General features: G+C 38.6%; 2 protein-coding genes and 1 long non-coding RNA gene across 3 annotated transcripts; 2 read left to right on the top strand and 1 right to left on the bottom strand.

The window, feature by feature from the left end:
- Positions 1-1,094: 1,094 nt before the first annotated feature.
- Positions 1,095-1,668, bottom strand: LOC124876304. Its single transcript, XR_007040270.1, has 3 exons — positions 1,471-1,668; positions 1,244-1,380; positions 1,095-1,174 (listed from the first exon to the last, which is right to left on the bottom strand). It is a non-coding gene; the product is annotated as an uncharacterized LOC124876304 (long non-coding RNA).
- Positions 1,669-3,881: 2,213 nt separating this feature from the next.
- LOC124874676 (P2Y purinoceptor 1-like) lies at positions 3,882-5,111 on the top strand. Its single transcript, XM_047376140.1, has one exon. The coding sequence runs from the start codon at positions 4,022-4,024 to the stop codon at positions 5,000-5,002; it is 981 nt and encodes a 326-aa protein (XP_047232096.1). The 5' UTR covers positions 3,882-4,021; the 3' UTR covers positions 5,003-5,111.
- Positions 5,112-10,161: 5,050 nt separating this feature from the next.
- LOC124876161 (P2Y purinoceptor 1-like) lies at positions 10,162-11,505 on the top strand. Its single transcript, XM_047378714.1, has one exon. The coding sequence runs from the start codon at positions 10,204-10,206 to the stop codon at positions 11,218-11,220; it is 1,017 nt and encodes a 338-aa protein (XP_047234670.1). The 5' UTR covers positions 10,162-10,203; the 3' UTR covers positions 11,221-11,505.
- The last annotated feature ends 4,429 nt before the right edge of the window (positions 11,506-15,934 follow it).

The raw sequence follows: 15,934 nt of genomic DNA, 5'->3' as shown, positions 1-15,934 counted from the left end.
GTACAAGCGTTGACTTTCTTTCTGAGGTCTACAGAATCAAACTGTGTTAAAGAGAGTTCCAAGCAGAGACCCTGTCTCTACAACGCCGAGTGGAGCAATTTTCCCAGTCTGAAGGAAGGACAACGGGACCGCATCACCGTGGTTACAGCAGTAACGTGCAGTTTAGCTGGCCAACAGAGCCAGCTATAACCCTGTTATAAATGGTATTTTAAAGGCATGTGTTTGATTCTGATGCTAAGCTATAAGCTTCTTTTGTTAGCTCTCACTGCTAACAGCTAAGATCACGTGCTTGCCTGCTAAAAATCATTTATCCAAAAAGGTTGTTGGTTTTCAATCTAGTAAAATAATATTTCCCTAAATATTATTTTACTAAACTTGATAACTAAGCAACACAATTAAGCCCATTTCTCAAACATTTGGTTCTTATTTAAAATATTTCCTTAAATATAATTTTACTATTTCCTTAATATTTATTTAAATATTTTAATAAATAAGGGCAGCTAATTAAACACCGTTGAGAATTGGCCATCCAGAAGGTTGGTTTTTTTCAGAAAATCATTCTTTAAAATATATTAAAATAATATTTTATCTGATCTTGCATTGTGAATGGTTGTCTGGAGGTATACCAATTATTGCCCAAGTTGGTTCCAAGACTAACTTAACTTCATTTCCAGGTTCTTCAAGATAATCCTTGGTCCTCAAACATAAACATTGCATGGTAATGTTGCATCACTCTTTTGGTCATGGTTTTCAACCATCTTTAATCAACTTGTTTATATTGTACATAACCCATTAATCTTCCTTATTCTTTCATTCTGCTTGGTAGTTTAGTTGGATTGTTTTAACATAGTAAAGAGTTTGTTGATTGAAATATGTTTGACTTTGAGTTGACTTATTTTTGTTAATAAATTCTTGTATTTTAAGAAATTGTGTGAATTCATTCCATGTGTGCAGAGTTTATGCTGTTCAATAATGTCAGAGCTCGTCTCACACCTTTCTATTTTGTCCTAATACCATCGCCTTCTTGGGCTGGTATTTGTCATAGTTTTTACAGCCGATTTGACCCACATGCAGTGAACACTCAGGAGACAGAATGCAAATTTAAGAAGTTTATTTCTTTCTTCCTGCATGATAGGTAAACTGCCGGCACCAAGGGGAAGGCTGCGTCACTCAACTGTGTAGAGAGAGAATGGTCAGTCTTTATGGAACAGATGGGCGAGGTATATAAATAAATGATCCTTACTAGAGATAAAGAATAGTTGCAGGGGAGGAAACCAGGTGAGGAGGTCCGGGAGGAATCCAAGGATTGCACTGCTTGAGTCTAAGACGGTGAGTGGGCGTGCCGCGGCAGAGAGCGAGCAGGAGACGCCAGTAGATGGGCTGTTGGAGGATGAGCACGTTGGGGGGGAAACAGGTTACACTCAGCACAGATGGAGTTGATCAAATGGAGGCTGTCAACCAGAGTCTGACCTGGCATTTTTCTTGAATGGGGATCTTGACGGAGACTGGACGAGGTTTTCTGCTTGGGCTTGACCTGACTTGAATCAGCACCTGAAAGGAGGCGAGAACAGGGAGAGTGAGTTTGTCTTGGTAAGAGCAACTTTCAGTTTGGCCAATTCGTTTTTACCACAGGTGGCAAAAACACACAGGCGAAGAAGTGTTGGCAGCCTCTGCCTTTATACCTCCACAGCTGATGATAATTATTTGCACCTGTGTCCTCTCATCTCCAGGGCTCCAGCAGCATCTAGTGGTAAAACAGTTACTGACAGGCACAATAAAAACACAGCATCTCCCAGGACCCCGACAGTATTCACAGGGCAACCCTTAACAGACCGAAATATTATTTAATAAAATATTAAAGTATTAATATTAAATAATATATTCATATTCATAATAACAGCAGGAGAAACTCCAGGAACACCAAAGTTACTGTCCACAATGAAGCCAGTTGTCAGGGTGTGGACATTGTAGACTCTGTTTTGGTTTTGTGTTTGTTTTTTCCTTCAATTATTTTGGTGATAGTTTGTTTTCCTCTACCGCCTCCTAGTGTTTGTTGGTTTCCTCTCGCCCTTGTTCCTTTAGTGTTGCTTTACTTAGAATAGTTTCATGATTATTGTGATTTTCATAGTTCTGTATCTTCCTTGGATTCTCTGTGTTTATTTATGTTAGGTCAGCTTAGTTTTTGTTTACATCTTTGTTTGTCCTCACGTTCCCTGCTTGGTTCTAGTTTATTTGTTTACTTTTGTATCTGGATTCCTCCAGTTTTTCTCTTTCCTTTAGCTCTTGGTTATTCTAGATTTCTTATGCTTCTTTGATTATTTCATCTTGGTCTTTAGTTTGGCTTAGGTCTGTGTTTCTGTTTATTTGTTACCTTGCCCATGTTCAGTCTTTGTATTTGTTTTCACCTGGTCCTTCTGCCTCCTTGTCACACCTGTTCTCAGTTCCCTTGTAGACCTGCCTTTGTCTCCCCCTGTATAGTAGTTGGTTTTGTTCCATTGTGCTTTGCTGGTTTCTCCAATCACATTACCTGATTCTGCTCAGTGTTTGCTACGTTCTTGCAGTACGTTTTCGATTGTACTCATGCCTTGCACCTGCAGTGAGTTCTGCTTTGTTTTGTTTGCTCATGACTTGTGAATAAAGCTGAAGATCATGATGAAAATGCTGCAGCCCAGCTCTTGTCTGCGCTTCGGTCCACCACAAAACCCCACTGTGACGCCAGTTTTGAGTCCCCATGGACTGAGAGGTTGCCAACCAAGAAAGCCTTTCCTTTAAAGTCAACACGTTTAAGCTGACTGAGATTTAAGGTTGCCTACACCAGCAATTCCACATTTTTGGACACAGTGACAAGAATATTGTTTGGAGGAGGCTAGATGTGGATTTCAAACAAAAGAACAGTGTACCATGTTAAGCATGGTGGTGGCAGTGTCATTTCGAGGGTCATTTTTCATGCCAGTGGCACAGGTCCATTAGACCCTCTGTGGGTTAGAGAATTCCACAAATATTCAAACTTAAGCATTATTTTTTTGTTTTTAAAACTCATTGAAGTTGTTATTGTCTTCTGTCTTTTTTAGTCCGCACTGAAAACAAAGAATAGTTTAAATAAATCATAAAAGGCCCAAATTACTGTGACATTTAGGGGCAAGATTAATACAGGCAAACCTCTGACGATGCAGGGTGTCTACTTTCATTTTTGTTGCAAAAGCACTACAGGGTGTGGCAAACTTTCATAAACCTTATATTACCAATATAAGGTTTAATTCTGCAAAAAGCCACTATAAATTGGGGTTTATTATTATACTTACAATTATAGTAGACGTACAGTCTAGTACAGAGAACAAGCAGATTTTAGATAAAGAAATAGTCCATACGCAATGTGAGGATTAGGACAAAAGTCACACAAAACAAACTGCTGTAGTCTTATGTAACATTAAGAAAATCTTCAGCATCTTAATCAGATTTTGTAAACTTGTTGCTTCTTTGTGCTGAGGTTTTTTACAATCTCAAACTGTATCCTGCTGAGGATAAAGTGTGAAATATGATTTTTTTCCCTCTACTTACCTAATGAGGCCTCTTTTCTCATCTAGCAAGGGCAGCGCCTGCGAGTGGGCAGCAAAGCCTCAGTGACCCGTCCCCCCCCTTGTCTTGTGTCATGATGTATGTTTGGATGGGTTCTACTGGAATTCTAATTCCCCCTCGGGGATCAATAAAGTATGTTTGAATTGAATTGAATTGAAATTTCCAGTAAAACAAGATATAATGTTTATCCTTATGTGTGCAAACCTAATCTTGTATTTGGATCTTAGGTTCCTTTTTAACAGATTTTTTTTTTTTACTTAAGATATGCTTGATTAAAATATGTCATGTCTCACACACCATCCAACCAATGTGACTTCCTGGAAAAGGCAGCATGAGTGCTATAAATCAGGAAGTGTCTGGGCCATGTGCAGTGTATTTCTGGAAGTACAAGAGCTGAACACCACTCATAAAGAGGAGGAACTCTACTGAGGGCTGCCTATGAACCATGAATGCCACATATTGTAAAGCAATCAGCTTTGGTTTTCCACAGAATTTTCTGCCTCCTGTCTTCATCCTAGTGTTCATTATTGGGCTGATAGCAAATGGATGGGGATTGAACTCTTTGCGGCGCAACTGGAAGAAACTGGGGAATGTCAACGTTTTCGTCCTCAACCTTGGAATTGCAGACATTTTGTATCTGCTCACTCTCCCTTTTCTGATTGTGCACTACCTTAAAGGGAGTAAATGGATCTTTGGAGAAACATTCTGCAAGGTAACAAGATTCTGCTTCAACCTGAATTTGTACTGCAGCATCGGCTTCCTCACATGTATAAGTGTGTACAGGTACCTGGCCATCGTACATCCAATGAAAGTGATGGGGAGATTTACTGTGACTCACTCGGTAATAATCTCAGCCGTTGTTTGGATTTTAGTGACCCTTCAAAGCCTTCCAGACATGTTCTTTCCAAAAAATGCAGGAAACAATACTTTACAATGTTTTGATACAACCGATGGTGAATATGTTGAGGAGTACCTGCAGTACAGCCTCAGCTGGACAATAACTGGATTCTGCATCCCGTCCCTCATAACAGTTGCCTGCTATGGACATGTGATCATTCTTCTCTGCTGCAAAGATAATATTGACAAAGTCCTCAAGCAAAGAAGCTTGAAACTGTTAATTATCCTAATTCTTCTCTTTTCAATCTGCTACATTCCTTATCATGCACTCAAGAACTTAAATCTCTGGTCAAGAGTTCTTTCCAAACAGAGAATGTGCTACAAATGGTTTAACGGAGTCTACATCGCTCAACGCATATGTCGTGGTCTTGTTTGCCTTAACAGTGCTCTCAACCCTCTGGTTTACCTCCATGTAAATGAGGATATTTCTGCTCAGTTCAGACAGCTGTGCCGGAGAACTCGTCATGCTGCAAATCAGCTGTCGGCAAACACCCAAATTCTCTTCTTAAGCACATTTAGAAATACATGAAATAAGTCTGATGCTCATACCTGTGTATTGTTCTGGGTCTATGTTTTGTTACATGCCTGTAATACTACACAAAACGCTTACCTTATCAATGAATTACACGTTATTTTCAGAAGGATTTGGTGGAGTGAATGTAGTTTGTGTTGGAAGGGCTAAATGCATTGCTTGTTCAAGAGAAAAACTTGTCATGTGTGAAAAGACAGGATGCAGAACATGTTAAATGTCGTTGCTGGATCAAATCTATTGCATATCAAAGCCATTTATGCAGCTCAGCATAGGAACTTCAGATCAAGTTTGCAAAGATAATTTTTACAGTGCACAGTGAAACAGAATGCGTGTCAACCTCTGGTTTTATCTCAGTTTTAACATCCTGATACTCCAACTGAGTTATGTTATCTGTAAAGTTTGCACTATAAAACATACATGAATGTCTAAAAACAGTCAGCTAGAGAGGACAATGAACTTGTCCAATATGTTTTAACATATTATAGTGCTCAAGATGAAATATAAAACATATTATCCATGAATGATAAAAAAAAAAAAACATCTTTGCTATACATGTTACCATCTCAACATTTCCAAAACGAGTCAAACACAAACATACAGGTGACGCTGACGAATCTAGATATTTTCCATTTATACACAGAAATGTGCCTTTCTGAGTTCTAGGTCATAAAAGTCATAGAAAAATCCACTGAAGTTACAAACCAATTCCAGCCCCAACTATGGGTTAGAATTAGCAGGCAGGGAATGTTATGCAATAAGCTGTTTAATTGCACTTCTCATAGCTTGTGTTCCACAAAAATCAGTGTTCCACACTATACTTCTGTTAGGGAGAAGGTTTTATGTTTGAATGTACAAAATGCAGAGTAATTACTTGTTCCCCTCGATTAAAAAGGATGTGGGCCTCCAAGCTCCACATCATTTTTCTCAGTTGTTCGTGCATTAGTTTGGTGTGAACTGTTATAGTTGTCTCATTTACTGTCACCACACTTACTACAAAGAAACAAAACATATGTGGGTGTATTCTTCTGACTGAGGCAATGAACGCCTATAACTGACATATTTCTCACCTTACAGCACCCACAACTGACATCCGTTACGTGACAAGTCAGAATAAATGTGTGTAACTTTCCACTTCTATTGATTCATTTTAAAGGGGATGTTATCATTTTCACAACTTTTCCTGTGCAGTTAACATCAAGCTTGTAGCTCACAATAGTTAAACTTATTTCCATGACTGAACAAAAAGAAAAGCAAAAAATTAGAAAAAACATTATACAGCCAATAATTCAACCAAAAACTGCAGAAGAGTAATGATGTTACTCTCAGGCATTTTTAGGTAACAGTGTCCACCCAAGACCAGGTAGTGCTAGCAAAGCCTCTAGCTTAAAATTGTGTTCATAAAGTAAAAATGTATATCATGATTTATTCAGAGAGAGAGGAGGAGGTTAGAATAACTTTCTCCTCCTTAGAAGAATGCATGTCTCCAGCAGCAGTAACTGGTGACATAAAAACTGGCACCATGAGAAGGGATTTAAAAGCAATCTGCCGTGAGCCCATTCTGCCTTTAATTTACTATAGTGGTAAATTACTGCATGTGATAAAACGGTAAATTGAAACCCAAAAATTCCAGCAGCATTCATGTAGATGGCCCAATGTTTGCACCAATTGTGACCAGCACAGTTACCCTGATGTGAACAGGCATGTATCCACTCTTTTCTCAGTTTTCTGTCCTGTTTTGACAAGAAACCCTTTATATTAGCAATTTGCATAGATTAAAGAAAGTTTTCTCATACCTGTGTCATATTTTGCCTCATTAAGTCAAGCTGAGCTCTAATCTGTATTCTCACATTTATGGAACCAAAAAGGAATGATTTCTGTCTTATTTGCATTAAGCTGTAAAAATATTTGACAAATCCACTTGTTGATGCTACAGACACACTGACTTGGTGACTGTAGTGAACTATGGTCATGCTGTGAGAAGTCTGAGAACTGAATAAAAAACAAAAAAGGGCCTGGTGGACGGTACAAAACAACAAACAGAAGTGATTTAGTGCTTTGCAAATTGGATGAGGAAAACTAAGGGTTAATTATTCAAAAGAGTTGTAGCTATTAATTGATCTGGGACTAATAAAGAAATTGGACTGAAGGATGGTTGCTACTCCTCCTCCTCGCCCAGTATTTTGAGGTATGTGAAAATACAAATAAATAGTAGGAGTTGACTCATTTATAACATAATCCTCTTGCTGTAGCCAGGTTTCTCTGAGCCAAAATAAATCCATTTGATTGTCACAAATCAAGTCACTAACAAAGTCTTTGAAGATAAAGAACTTATGTTCAATAAGCCACATTTAATTGATATAAACTTTTCCTGCATATGGATCCAGTACAACTTGGAGAACATTGGGAGGAGTTAATCAACAGTATAACTCCCGAGCTGCTCATCATTATTTATTATTTATCAGTTGAAACTATTTTTTTTTTTTTTTTAGATTAGTCTTTCAAACAGAGTAAAGAAGTAATGCCATCATCTGGAATTAAAGTGTATTGCAGTTTTCCACAAAACCTTCCCATACTTCATTAGGCTGATTTAAATAAATGGTCCGTGGCCTCTTTAAGCAATGAACAAAAAGGAAAACATACACAATTTCCTGGGATCCCTAAAAGGGGCTAAAGTCTTAGAAGAGAGAGATCTTGAGTTAAACCAATCGTCGGAAATTGTCAGTTGGAGTTGTATGGAGCTAAATTGGGGCCATAAAGTTTGTTCAAAAGAAAAAATTTGAACCTGAAAAACTATTTTGAAAACTGGAAAAAGTTTTGCAACTGAAAAAAAAGATGTGAAACTGGAGTTTAAAACTACTTTTCAGATCCAAGTTTATTTTTTCGGCTTTAAACGTTTGGCCCTGTTTTGATGTGGGGGGCCTTCACATAAGCTGTTTCTATCGGTGAAGCATGTTATCTTTCAAACCAATTACATACATATAGAATATTGATGATTTGGTACAGATAATTCCAGTTCCCATGGTCCCTGAATGCAACAGCTGTGAACATGTTGTTCAGCCACTGTGTTGAGCTGTCAGTCATGATTCTGCACCCCCGTGATCTGAGGCACCCACGCCAAAACAGGGCCCCAAGTTTGAAGCTGAAAAACAAAGTTTGCAAGTGCAAAAAAGAAAAAAACTTGAATTTGAAAAGTAATTTTGAACTTTTTTTTTTTTTTTTTGCAGTTTCAGATCTTTTTTTTTTTCAGTTTTCAAATAATTTTTGGGGAGGTTCAAAATAATTTTTCAGGTTAAATTTTTTTTCTTTTAAACAAACTTTATGGCCCCAATTTAGCTCCATAGCGTTGTGTTTATTTTTTATGAGATTTTCATTGTTTGCTCGTTTTAGATTAGTTTTCAATTTTGTTTTGGATAGCTAATAATTTCGTCCAGATTCCTGGGTAGGAAGAGCAACTCTGTCCAAAGTGGGATGGATGCCCTCTTTCCGGATCAGACCCGGATGTATCCACAATTTCCACCAATTATCAATTATAAAACCGCCAAAAACACATCCACATTTTGTTGACTTTGAGGTGTTCTGTTATGTAAGTTTAATGTAAGTTTCTCAGATATTGATTAATTGTACTTCTTTCAGTTGTCCAGCAGGTAAATATGTTTGCCAGTTTAATTTGGAAGAGCTGGACTCATCAGACATTCGGCCACATATTGCAGCCTGGTTTCTTTATTCCAGGCATGATCCTGGTATGATAGATTACTACAAAGTTAACGACTCAATGCAATCAAATGTCATATCTCACCATATGCTTGGTCAGAAGTAGAAGCGGCTTGGTTTCGCTGTGGTTCCTTGGTTTCCCTTTTCTCGGTCTTATAATCCTACTAGAACCTAATGTTACCATTTAACTACTGTTATCAAGGTCAATTCACTTCACATTCACATTGAGATGCTAGAAGTGGATTCCCTTTAATTCAATTAAATTCAAAAATGTATTCTTAATCCCTGAAGGAAATGAAATGTTGTAGCTCATAGTATGCAGGTTTCTTGAAAGATTGAAGGATCTCCTGTAGCGGTGTGTTTTACAGCAAATCTGAAGAAACCTCTGACTGAAGACACTGTTGTTGTCTCCATAATGTTCTTCATTTTATGAAGAATCCTTCTTTGCACAATCATCTGCAGAGGCTCTAGAGGAGTTGCCAGAACAAAGCCAGCCTTCTTTATTAGCCTTTTTAAGTCCCTGGCTCTGATGCCGCTACCCAGCAGATGATGGCAGAAGAGATCACACTCTCCACAACAAACTTATGGCAGACGTGCATCATCTTGCTACAAACACCGAAGGACCTAAGCTTCCTCAAAAAGTGCAGTCTGCTTTGTCCCTTCTTGTAAATAGCTTCACAGTTGCATCTCCATTTTCTGCTTAGGTGGACACCAAAGTATCTATACACCTCCACCACCTCCATTTTAGTATATCTAAAAATATTTGATCATTTATTGATCTGTGTCTGTTTGCCTTTTTCTCCTGTGCCTGCCATTATATGGCAAGCAGCATGATCTGTTGAAATGTTTGGGCAGATGCCAATTTTAGGTGTAAAGCCACGATTATCTCCCAGGAATCAAAGTTATTGCCCTCACAGTGTTCTGGGATTTTATCTGCTATTACACCCTTATTTTCTATTTTTTTTTAAAAGGATTCACTGGAATTCACAATTCTCTAAGCAGACTGAGTTGAGAAACAAAAAAAACAAAAAAAACAGTTGTGCATATTATTTAGTTTTCAACTTTCCTTAAAAAAACCCTAATGATCTTTCCATACATTGCAGAATCTTCCTGTCAGTTAACCTGCAGATGTAATGTGATGTCAGCTTTAACCTTATTTTTAGATTATTGGTATTACCTTTATTTATCAGCTACATCTAAGATCATTAATATCTTGTTTAAATGAAATGTGTTTAACTGGTTAAACTACAATATAGAAGTCTTTGACTTGCAAAACTATGAAACCTCCTCCAAACAACACATGAATGACAGGACGCTTTCCTTGGAAAGGGCGTTGCAGTCATATTTATTTGCATTTTAAATTTGCCTGCGGCTTAGCTGGAGTTCAAAGAGGAAGTTATTTAAGTTGTTTTCAGTCACTCTATTTTCATTTTGCCAACTGAGCTTCAGAGTAGAAGGGCTGGAGTTACTTGTTTCTAGAAGACAAAATGAATAACACCAACTGCATTCAACCAGATAAGATTTTTTTTGAAAATACACTTCAGCCTATTCTTCACATCTTGGTATTTATCGTCGGAGTGGTGCTGAATGTTTGGGGATTGAAGTCCTTGCTGCATGACTGGAAGAAAGTCCGAAGTATTAATATCCTTGTCCTCAACCTTGGACTAGCAGACATGTTGTATCTGCTCACCCTTCCCTTTCTGATAGTGTACTACCTTAAAGGGGCTAAATGGATGTTTGGAGAAGCTTTCTGCATGGTGACAAGATTTTGCTTCAACCTGAATTTGTACTGCAGCATCGGATTCCTCACGTGTATAAGTGTTTACAGGTACCTGGCAATCGTCTATCCAATTAGAGCATTGGGGAAATTAACTATGACACATACTGTGGTCATCTCAGCCATGGTGTGGATTCTGGTGAGTGTTCAAAGTCTTCCGGACATGACCTTTCCCAAATCTTCAGTGAACAAGACTGAAGAATGTTTTGAAACCACTGATTGGGAACATGCTGCGGGGTACCTGAACTACAGCCTCGGCTGGACATTTATGGGATTCTGCATCCCTTTCATCATCATTTTGGGCTGCTACGTGCATATGACTGTGGTTATCTGCCACTCACATATGATGAAAAAGAACAAGAAACAACGAGTCTTAAAGCTGTTGGTTTCTTTGATTCTTCTCTTCTCACTTTGTTTTGCACCCTACCATGTGTTGAAGAACCTCAACCTGTATTCCAGAGTTCTGAAGAATCGGAATATATGCAGCAAATGGGATTCAGCAATCTTCGTTGCTCATCAGGCAAGTCGTGGTCTCGTGAGCCTGAACAGCGCTCTCAACCCGCTGGTGTATCTCCATGTAAACAAGGACATGGGTGTTCAGTTCAGGCAGCTGCTGCAGGAATGTCAACAGAAGATCAGCTGTTTGTTGTCAAATTCCCACTCTTTGCCTGCATCACAGACTGAGCAAGAAATTGACAGTCCTTCTATGACAGCAGATGTTCTTTAACCATGTCAGGAGTAAAAACTTTGTACATTTTGAACATTTTTGTACAATTCTGTATGCTGTGTATTTTTTTAACCTTTTGACTCTTGTTGCCATGAAAAAAAATAAGCTAAACCAGTTTCACTGTCACTGCTGTACTGAAATAACAGATAAGCATTATATAAGGCCAGAATGATGACACCCAGTTAAATGTGCTGTCTCTTTTTAACCAATTTTTATTGACTTTATTGTTATTTTTTTTCTCATCCGCATAGTTTCAAAATTATAAATACATTGCCTTGAAAATGTTTTTGTCCCCTTGCATATTTCTTTCATTCTTTTTTGTCACACTCAAAGGTTGATCATCAAACACATTCATCAGAGAATGATATCCTGAGTAAATACAATGTTGGACCATTTGTTCGCTACGATACCTCCCAGTGTCATCTGCTACTATATACCCCAGTATGGTCTGCTACCACAACTCCCAGCAGGAATTGCAGCTGATAGGAAGGGGCATTGCAGCTCTGATGTCACAGTGGGCTACATAAGGACACGGGAGGCGCCCCACCATTGCTTTTTCTCCCGCTGGAAACCGAGACGCGGTTACCACGCAACGGAGGCACGCATCATTCTGGAGAAGAAACTCACATGTGGGTTTTCATTAATTCTCCCCACTGGCCAAAACTCATGAGAAAGGTTTCCCGGTATAAGAAGCCCAGTAGACTTTACTTAACCAATCGAAGGCGTGGATTTAACACGTAACCCAAGAAAAACCCACGGAGGTTTTCCAAGGAGACGAAATTTTTTCTCTTTGTTTTTGTTCCAGTCAACTGCTGACGGTCCGTCATATTTTTCCCCTTTTACCAAAGGAGGAAAGCCGGCCGTCTTTGAGTTTGTTACGGACGCGTAACAAATTCCCCCCCCTCTCTCCCTCTGCTACAGAGAAGATGACACCAAGTAATCCCGTTTAGTTTTTATTTCTGTTAGAAATAGCTTGGGCAGGATAGAGTAGGATTTTAGAGCGATTTAGAATCGCCACTTATAGTCTAATGTGTTCAAAGTTGTATTTGCATGAAATGTCTTATTGAAACTTTGATTGCTGTTGGACTCTGAAAGCCGCCGTGCTTTGAAGCGTGTCTCACTGTGTTTGAACACCTGAGCGCAGACTCAGGTGAACTTAAAGTTGGACTGCTAGAACCTCATGGTGAAAATTCACTATTCCTTTGTCTTCACTCTTTGTGTTTTTCCACTGGTTGCCGCCTAAAGGTTTTATGACCCTTTGTGTTTCACTGAGCTCCAACTTTGGGGGTTTTATGACTGCAGTCTGGTGGAGGCCGCTCCCAAAGCTTTGCTCAGTACTATATTTTCTCTTGTTTTTGCCAAAACCGCTGGTTTGACTTTCATACACACTCAATGTTGTTTTATCTTGTTTAGTTAGTTATTTTACCCCTTTTGTGCAGAATGTTTGCACGCTTGATTAGGTGAAGATTATTGAATCAGAATAGCGAGGTGTATCAGGGCTGTTGATTTAAGAAATATTCACGTAGATAAAGACAAAGCGTTTGTGTTTATTTTGAGCGAGAGTGATTTGTCTGTCAAAATAAGGTCGAGGTTCCCCCACCTTTGGTGAAGCAGTTGATTAAACAGTGACATCTAGTAATAGTTAGTAATTATTACTGAGAATTTAATAATTGTAATTATCAAGGGCTTTGAGCCATAAATTATTATTTTAAATTATAATTCTTGATAAATTAATCAATAATTATTATTCTTACAACAAAATATAGTTTTAATATGATTGTTTCATTTTTTTTTAAAAGATAAAAGCCCAACATTATCCTATGTGAAAAAGTAATTCCCTCCGTGACACAATAACTGGTTTGGTCTTTCCTGGGCAGCAACTGCTCCTATCTAGAGTGGCAGCTGTAAACCTGTACCTGAGTCTTTTACTTCTTTATGCAGGAATATTGTGCCTTTCATTGTGTTTTAAATCAGCTGCAAGTGAGGAGTTTTAGTCAGTTTTGATTTCCTCAATTTGACAAGGCACATTTTGGGACATTAAAAGTTGGGTTGTTATAACAGTAAAAAAAAACTACACAGTAAAAATATCTGACTTGGTGTACTTGGTGTTGCATAATTGAAGTCTGCTTATGTTTAAAGTCACAATATGAGACCTGAGATTTTCTAAAATTACCAATACTGGTACTGGTAATTCCCATAAACTGACTTAAACCCAGAGTGAATCATGCTACCACTTGGTTACACTTGGGCAGCATGCTACTGCAGCTTGTGTTAACACATTTCTCTTCACATGGTGAAACAAGTTTTAGTTTTTCTTTCAGAGACAACAGTTTTCCTGCATATCATGCTTTGTTGGCAGTTTGTCCCACTGTGTTTAAACCACTTTCCTATTAATAAAGTAGCTTCTTTAAGCCAACTACAGGTCCTTCTCAAAATATTAGCATATTGTGATAAAGTTAATTATTTTCCATAATGTCATGATGAAAATTTAACATTCATATATTTTAGTTTCATTGCACACTAACTGAAATATTTCAGGTCTTTTATTGTCTTAATACGGATGATTTTGGCATACAGCTCATGAAAACCCAAAATTCCTATCTCACAAAATTAGCATATCATTAAAAGGGTCTCTAAACGAGCTATGAACCTAATCATCTGAATCAACGAGTTAACTCTAAACACATGCAAAAGATTCCTGAGGCCTTTAAAACTCCCAGCCTGGTTCATCACTCAAAACCCCAATCATGGGTAAGACTGCCGACCTGACTGCTGTCCAGAAGGCCACTATTGACACCCTCAAGCAAGAGGATAAGACACAGAAATAAATTTCTGAACGAATAGGCTGTTCCCAGAGTGCTGTATCAAGGCACCTCAGTGGGAAGTCTGTGGGAAGGAAATAGGTGTGGCAGAAAACGCTGCACAACGAGAAGAGGTGACCGGACCCTGAGGAAGATTGTGGAGAAGGGCCGATTCCAGACCTTGGGGGACCTGCGGAAGCAGTGGACTGAGTCTGGAGTAGAAACATCCAGAGCCACCGTGCACAGGTGTGTGCAGGAAATGGGCTACAGGTGCCGCATTCCCCAGACCTGGGCTACAGAGAAGCAGCACTGGACTGTTGCTCAGTGGTCCAAAGTACTTTTTTCGGATGAAAGCAAATTCTGCATGTCATTTGGAAATCAAGGTGCCAGAGTCTGGAGGAAGACTGGGGAGAAGGAAATGCCAAAATGCCAGAAGTCCAGTGTCAAGTACACACAGTCAGTGATGGTCTGGGGTGCCGTGTCAGCTGCTGGTGTTGGTCCACTGTGTTTTATCAAGGGCAGGGTCAATGCAGCTAGCTATCAGGAGATTTTGGAGCACTTCATGCTTCCATCTGCTGAAAAGCTTTATGGAGATGAAGATTTCATTTTTCAGCACGACCTGGCACCTGCTCACAGTGCCAAAACCACTGGTAAATGGTTTATTGACCATGGTATCACTGTGCTCAATTGGCCTGCCAACTCTCCTGACCTGAACCCCATAGAGAATCTTTGGGATATTGTGAAGAGAACGTTGAGAGACTCAAGACCCAACACTCTGGATGAGCTAAAGGCCGCTATCGAAGCATCCTGGGCCTCCATAAGACCTCAGCAGTGCCACAGGCTGATTGCCTCCATGCCACGCCGCATTGAAGCAGTCATTTCTGCAAAAGGATTCCCGACCAAGTATTGAGTGCATAACTGTACATGATTATTTGAAGGTTGACGTTTTTTGTATTAAAAACACTTTTCTTTTATTGGTCGGATGAAATATGCTAATTTTGTGAGATAGGAAGTTTGGGTTTTCATGAGCTGTATGCCAAAATCATCCGTATTAAGACAATAAAAGACCTGAAATATTTCAGTTAGTGTGCAATGAATCTAAAATATATGAATGTTAAATTTTCATCATGACATTATGGAAAATAATGAACTTTATCACAATATGCTAATATTTTGAGAAGGACCTGTATATAGGCTAACTGACACTGTCTCCAATGTGAGCCAATCGAGAAAAGAACGTCTCTCAACTTGATGCTGTATTTGACCGATTAATCTATACCTACAATAGATCTCGAAAAGTCTTCACACCCGGTTAATATTTTAGGTTTCTATCATTAAACATTGGCCATGATAAATCATTTAGAAACTTTTTCCCCATATAATGTGAAATTCATCCTTTCAAATTCTACTGAAAAACAAATCTGTTTTAGTGGGAAAACCAAGGAAGTTGCAATAACTATGCATGCTTAATTATGCACATATACGTTGTTAAAGCAACTTGTGATTTAATTTCAGCTTTCACACTCCTTTGGTTGGAGTCTATGAGCATTTTACATCTTGACCTGGCAATATTTGCCCACTCTAATTCGCAAAAGTTCTCCAAACTTATCTGAGTTATCTAGCCCTCCACAGATGAGCCCACAGATTTTCTGTTCAATTTTATTTCTGGGCTCTTGTTAGGCCATCTAAATGGTTTAAATTTCCTCTCATTAAATCTTTTTCGTTGATTTATATCTATGTTTGGAGTCATTGTGACTCTCAAAAAAAATCCCTATATATCTTCAGATTATGAGTAGACAACTGGAGGTTTTGGGTCAAAACTGATTGGTATTTAGAAAGATTCATAACTTCATCCACCTTTACAAAACATTGCTCCATCTGGATAAAAATAACCATGTAAAATAGGTCTGTGA

The sequence above is a fragment of the Girardinichthys multiradiatus genome, chromosome 1 (assembly GCF_021462225.1).
Source record: "Girardinichthys multiradiatus isolate DD_20200921_A chromosome 1, DD_fGirMul_XY1, whole genome shotgun sequence".
Classification (NCBI taxonomy): Eukaryota; Metazoa; Chordata; class Actinopteri; order Cyprinodontiformes; family Goodeidae; genus Girardinichthys; species Girardinichthys multiradiatus.
Note: the sequence above shows the minus strand (reverse complement) of the source record. Positions and strands in the feature narration are given on the sequence as shown.

What these genes read in the sequence shown, in the direction of transcription:
- LOC124874676 (XM_047376140.1), top strand. Translation starts at nt 4,022, where the DNA reads ATGAATGCCACATATTGTAAAGCAATCAGCTTTGGTTTTCCACAGAAT.
- LOC124876161 (XM_047378714.1), top strand. Translation starts at nt 10,204, where the DNA reads ATGAATAACACCAACTGCATTCAACCAGATAAGATTTTTTTTGAAAAT.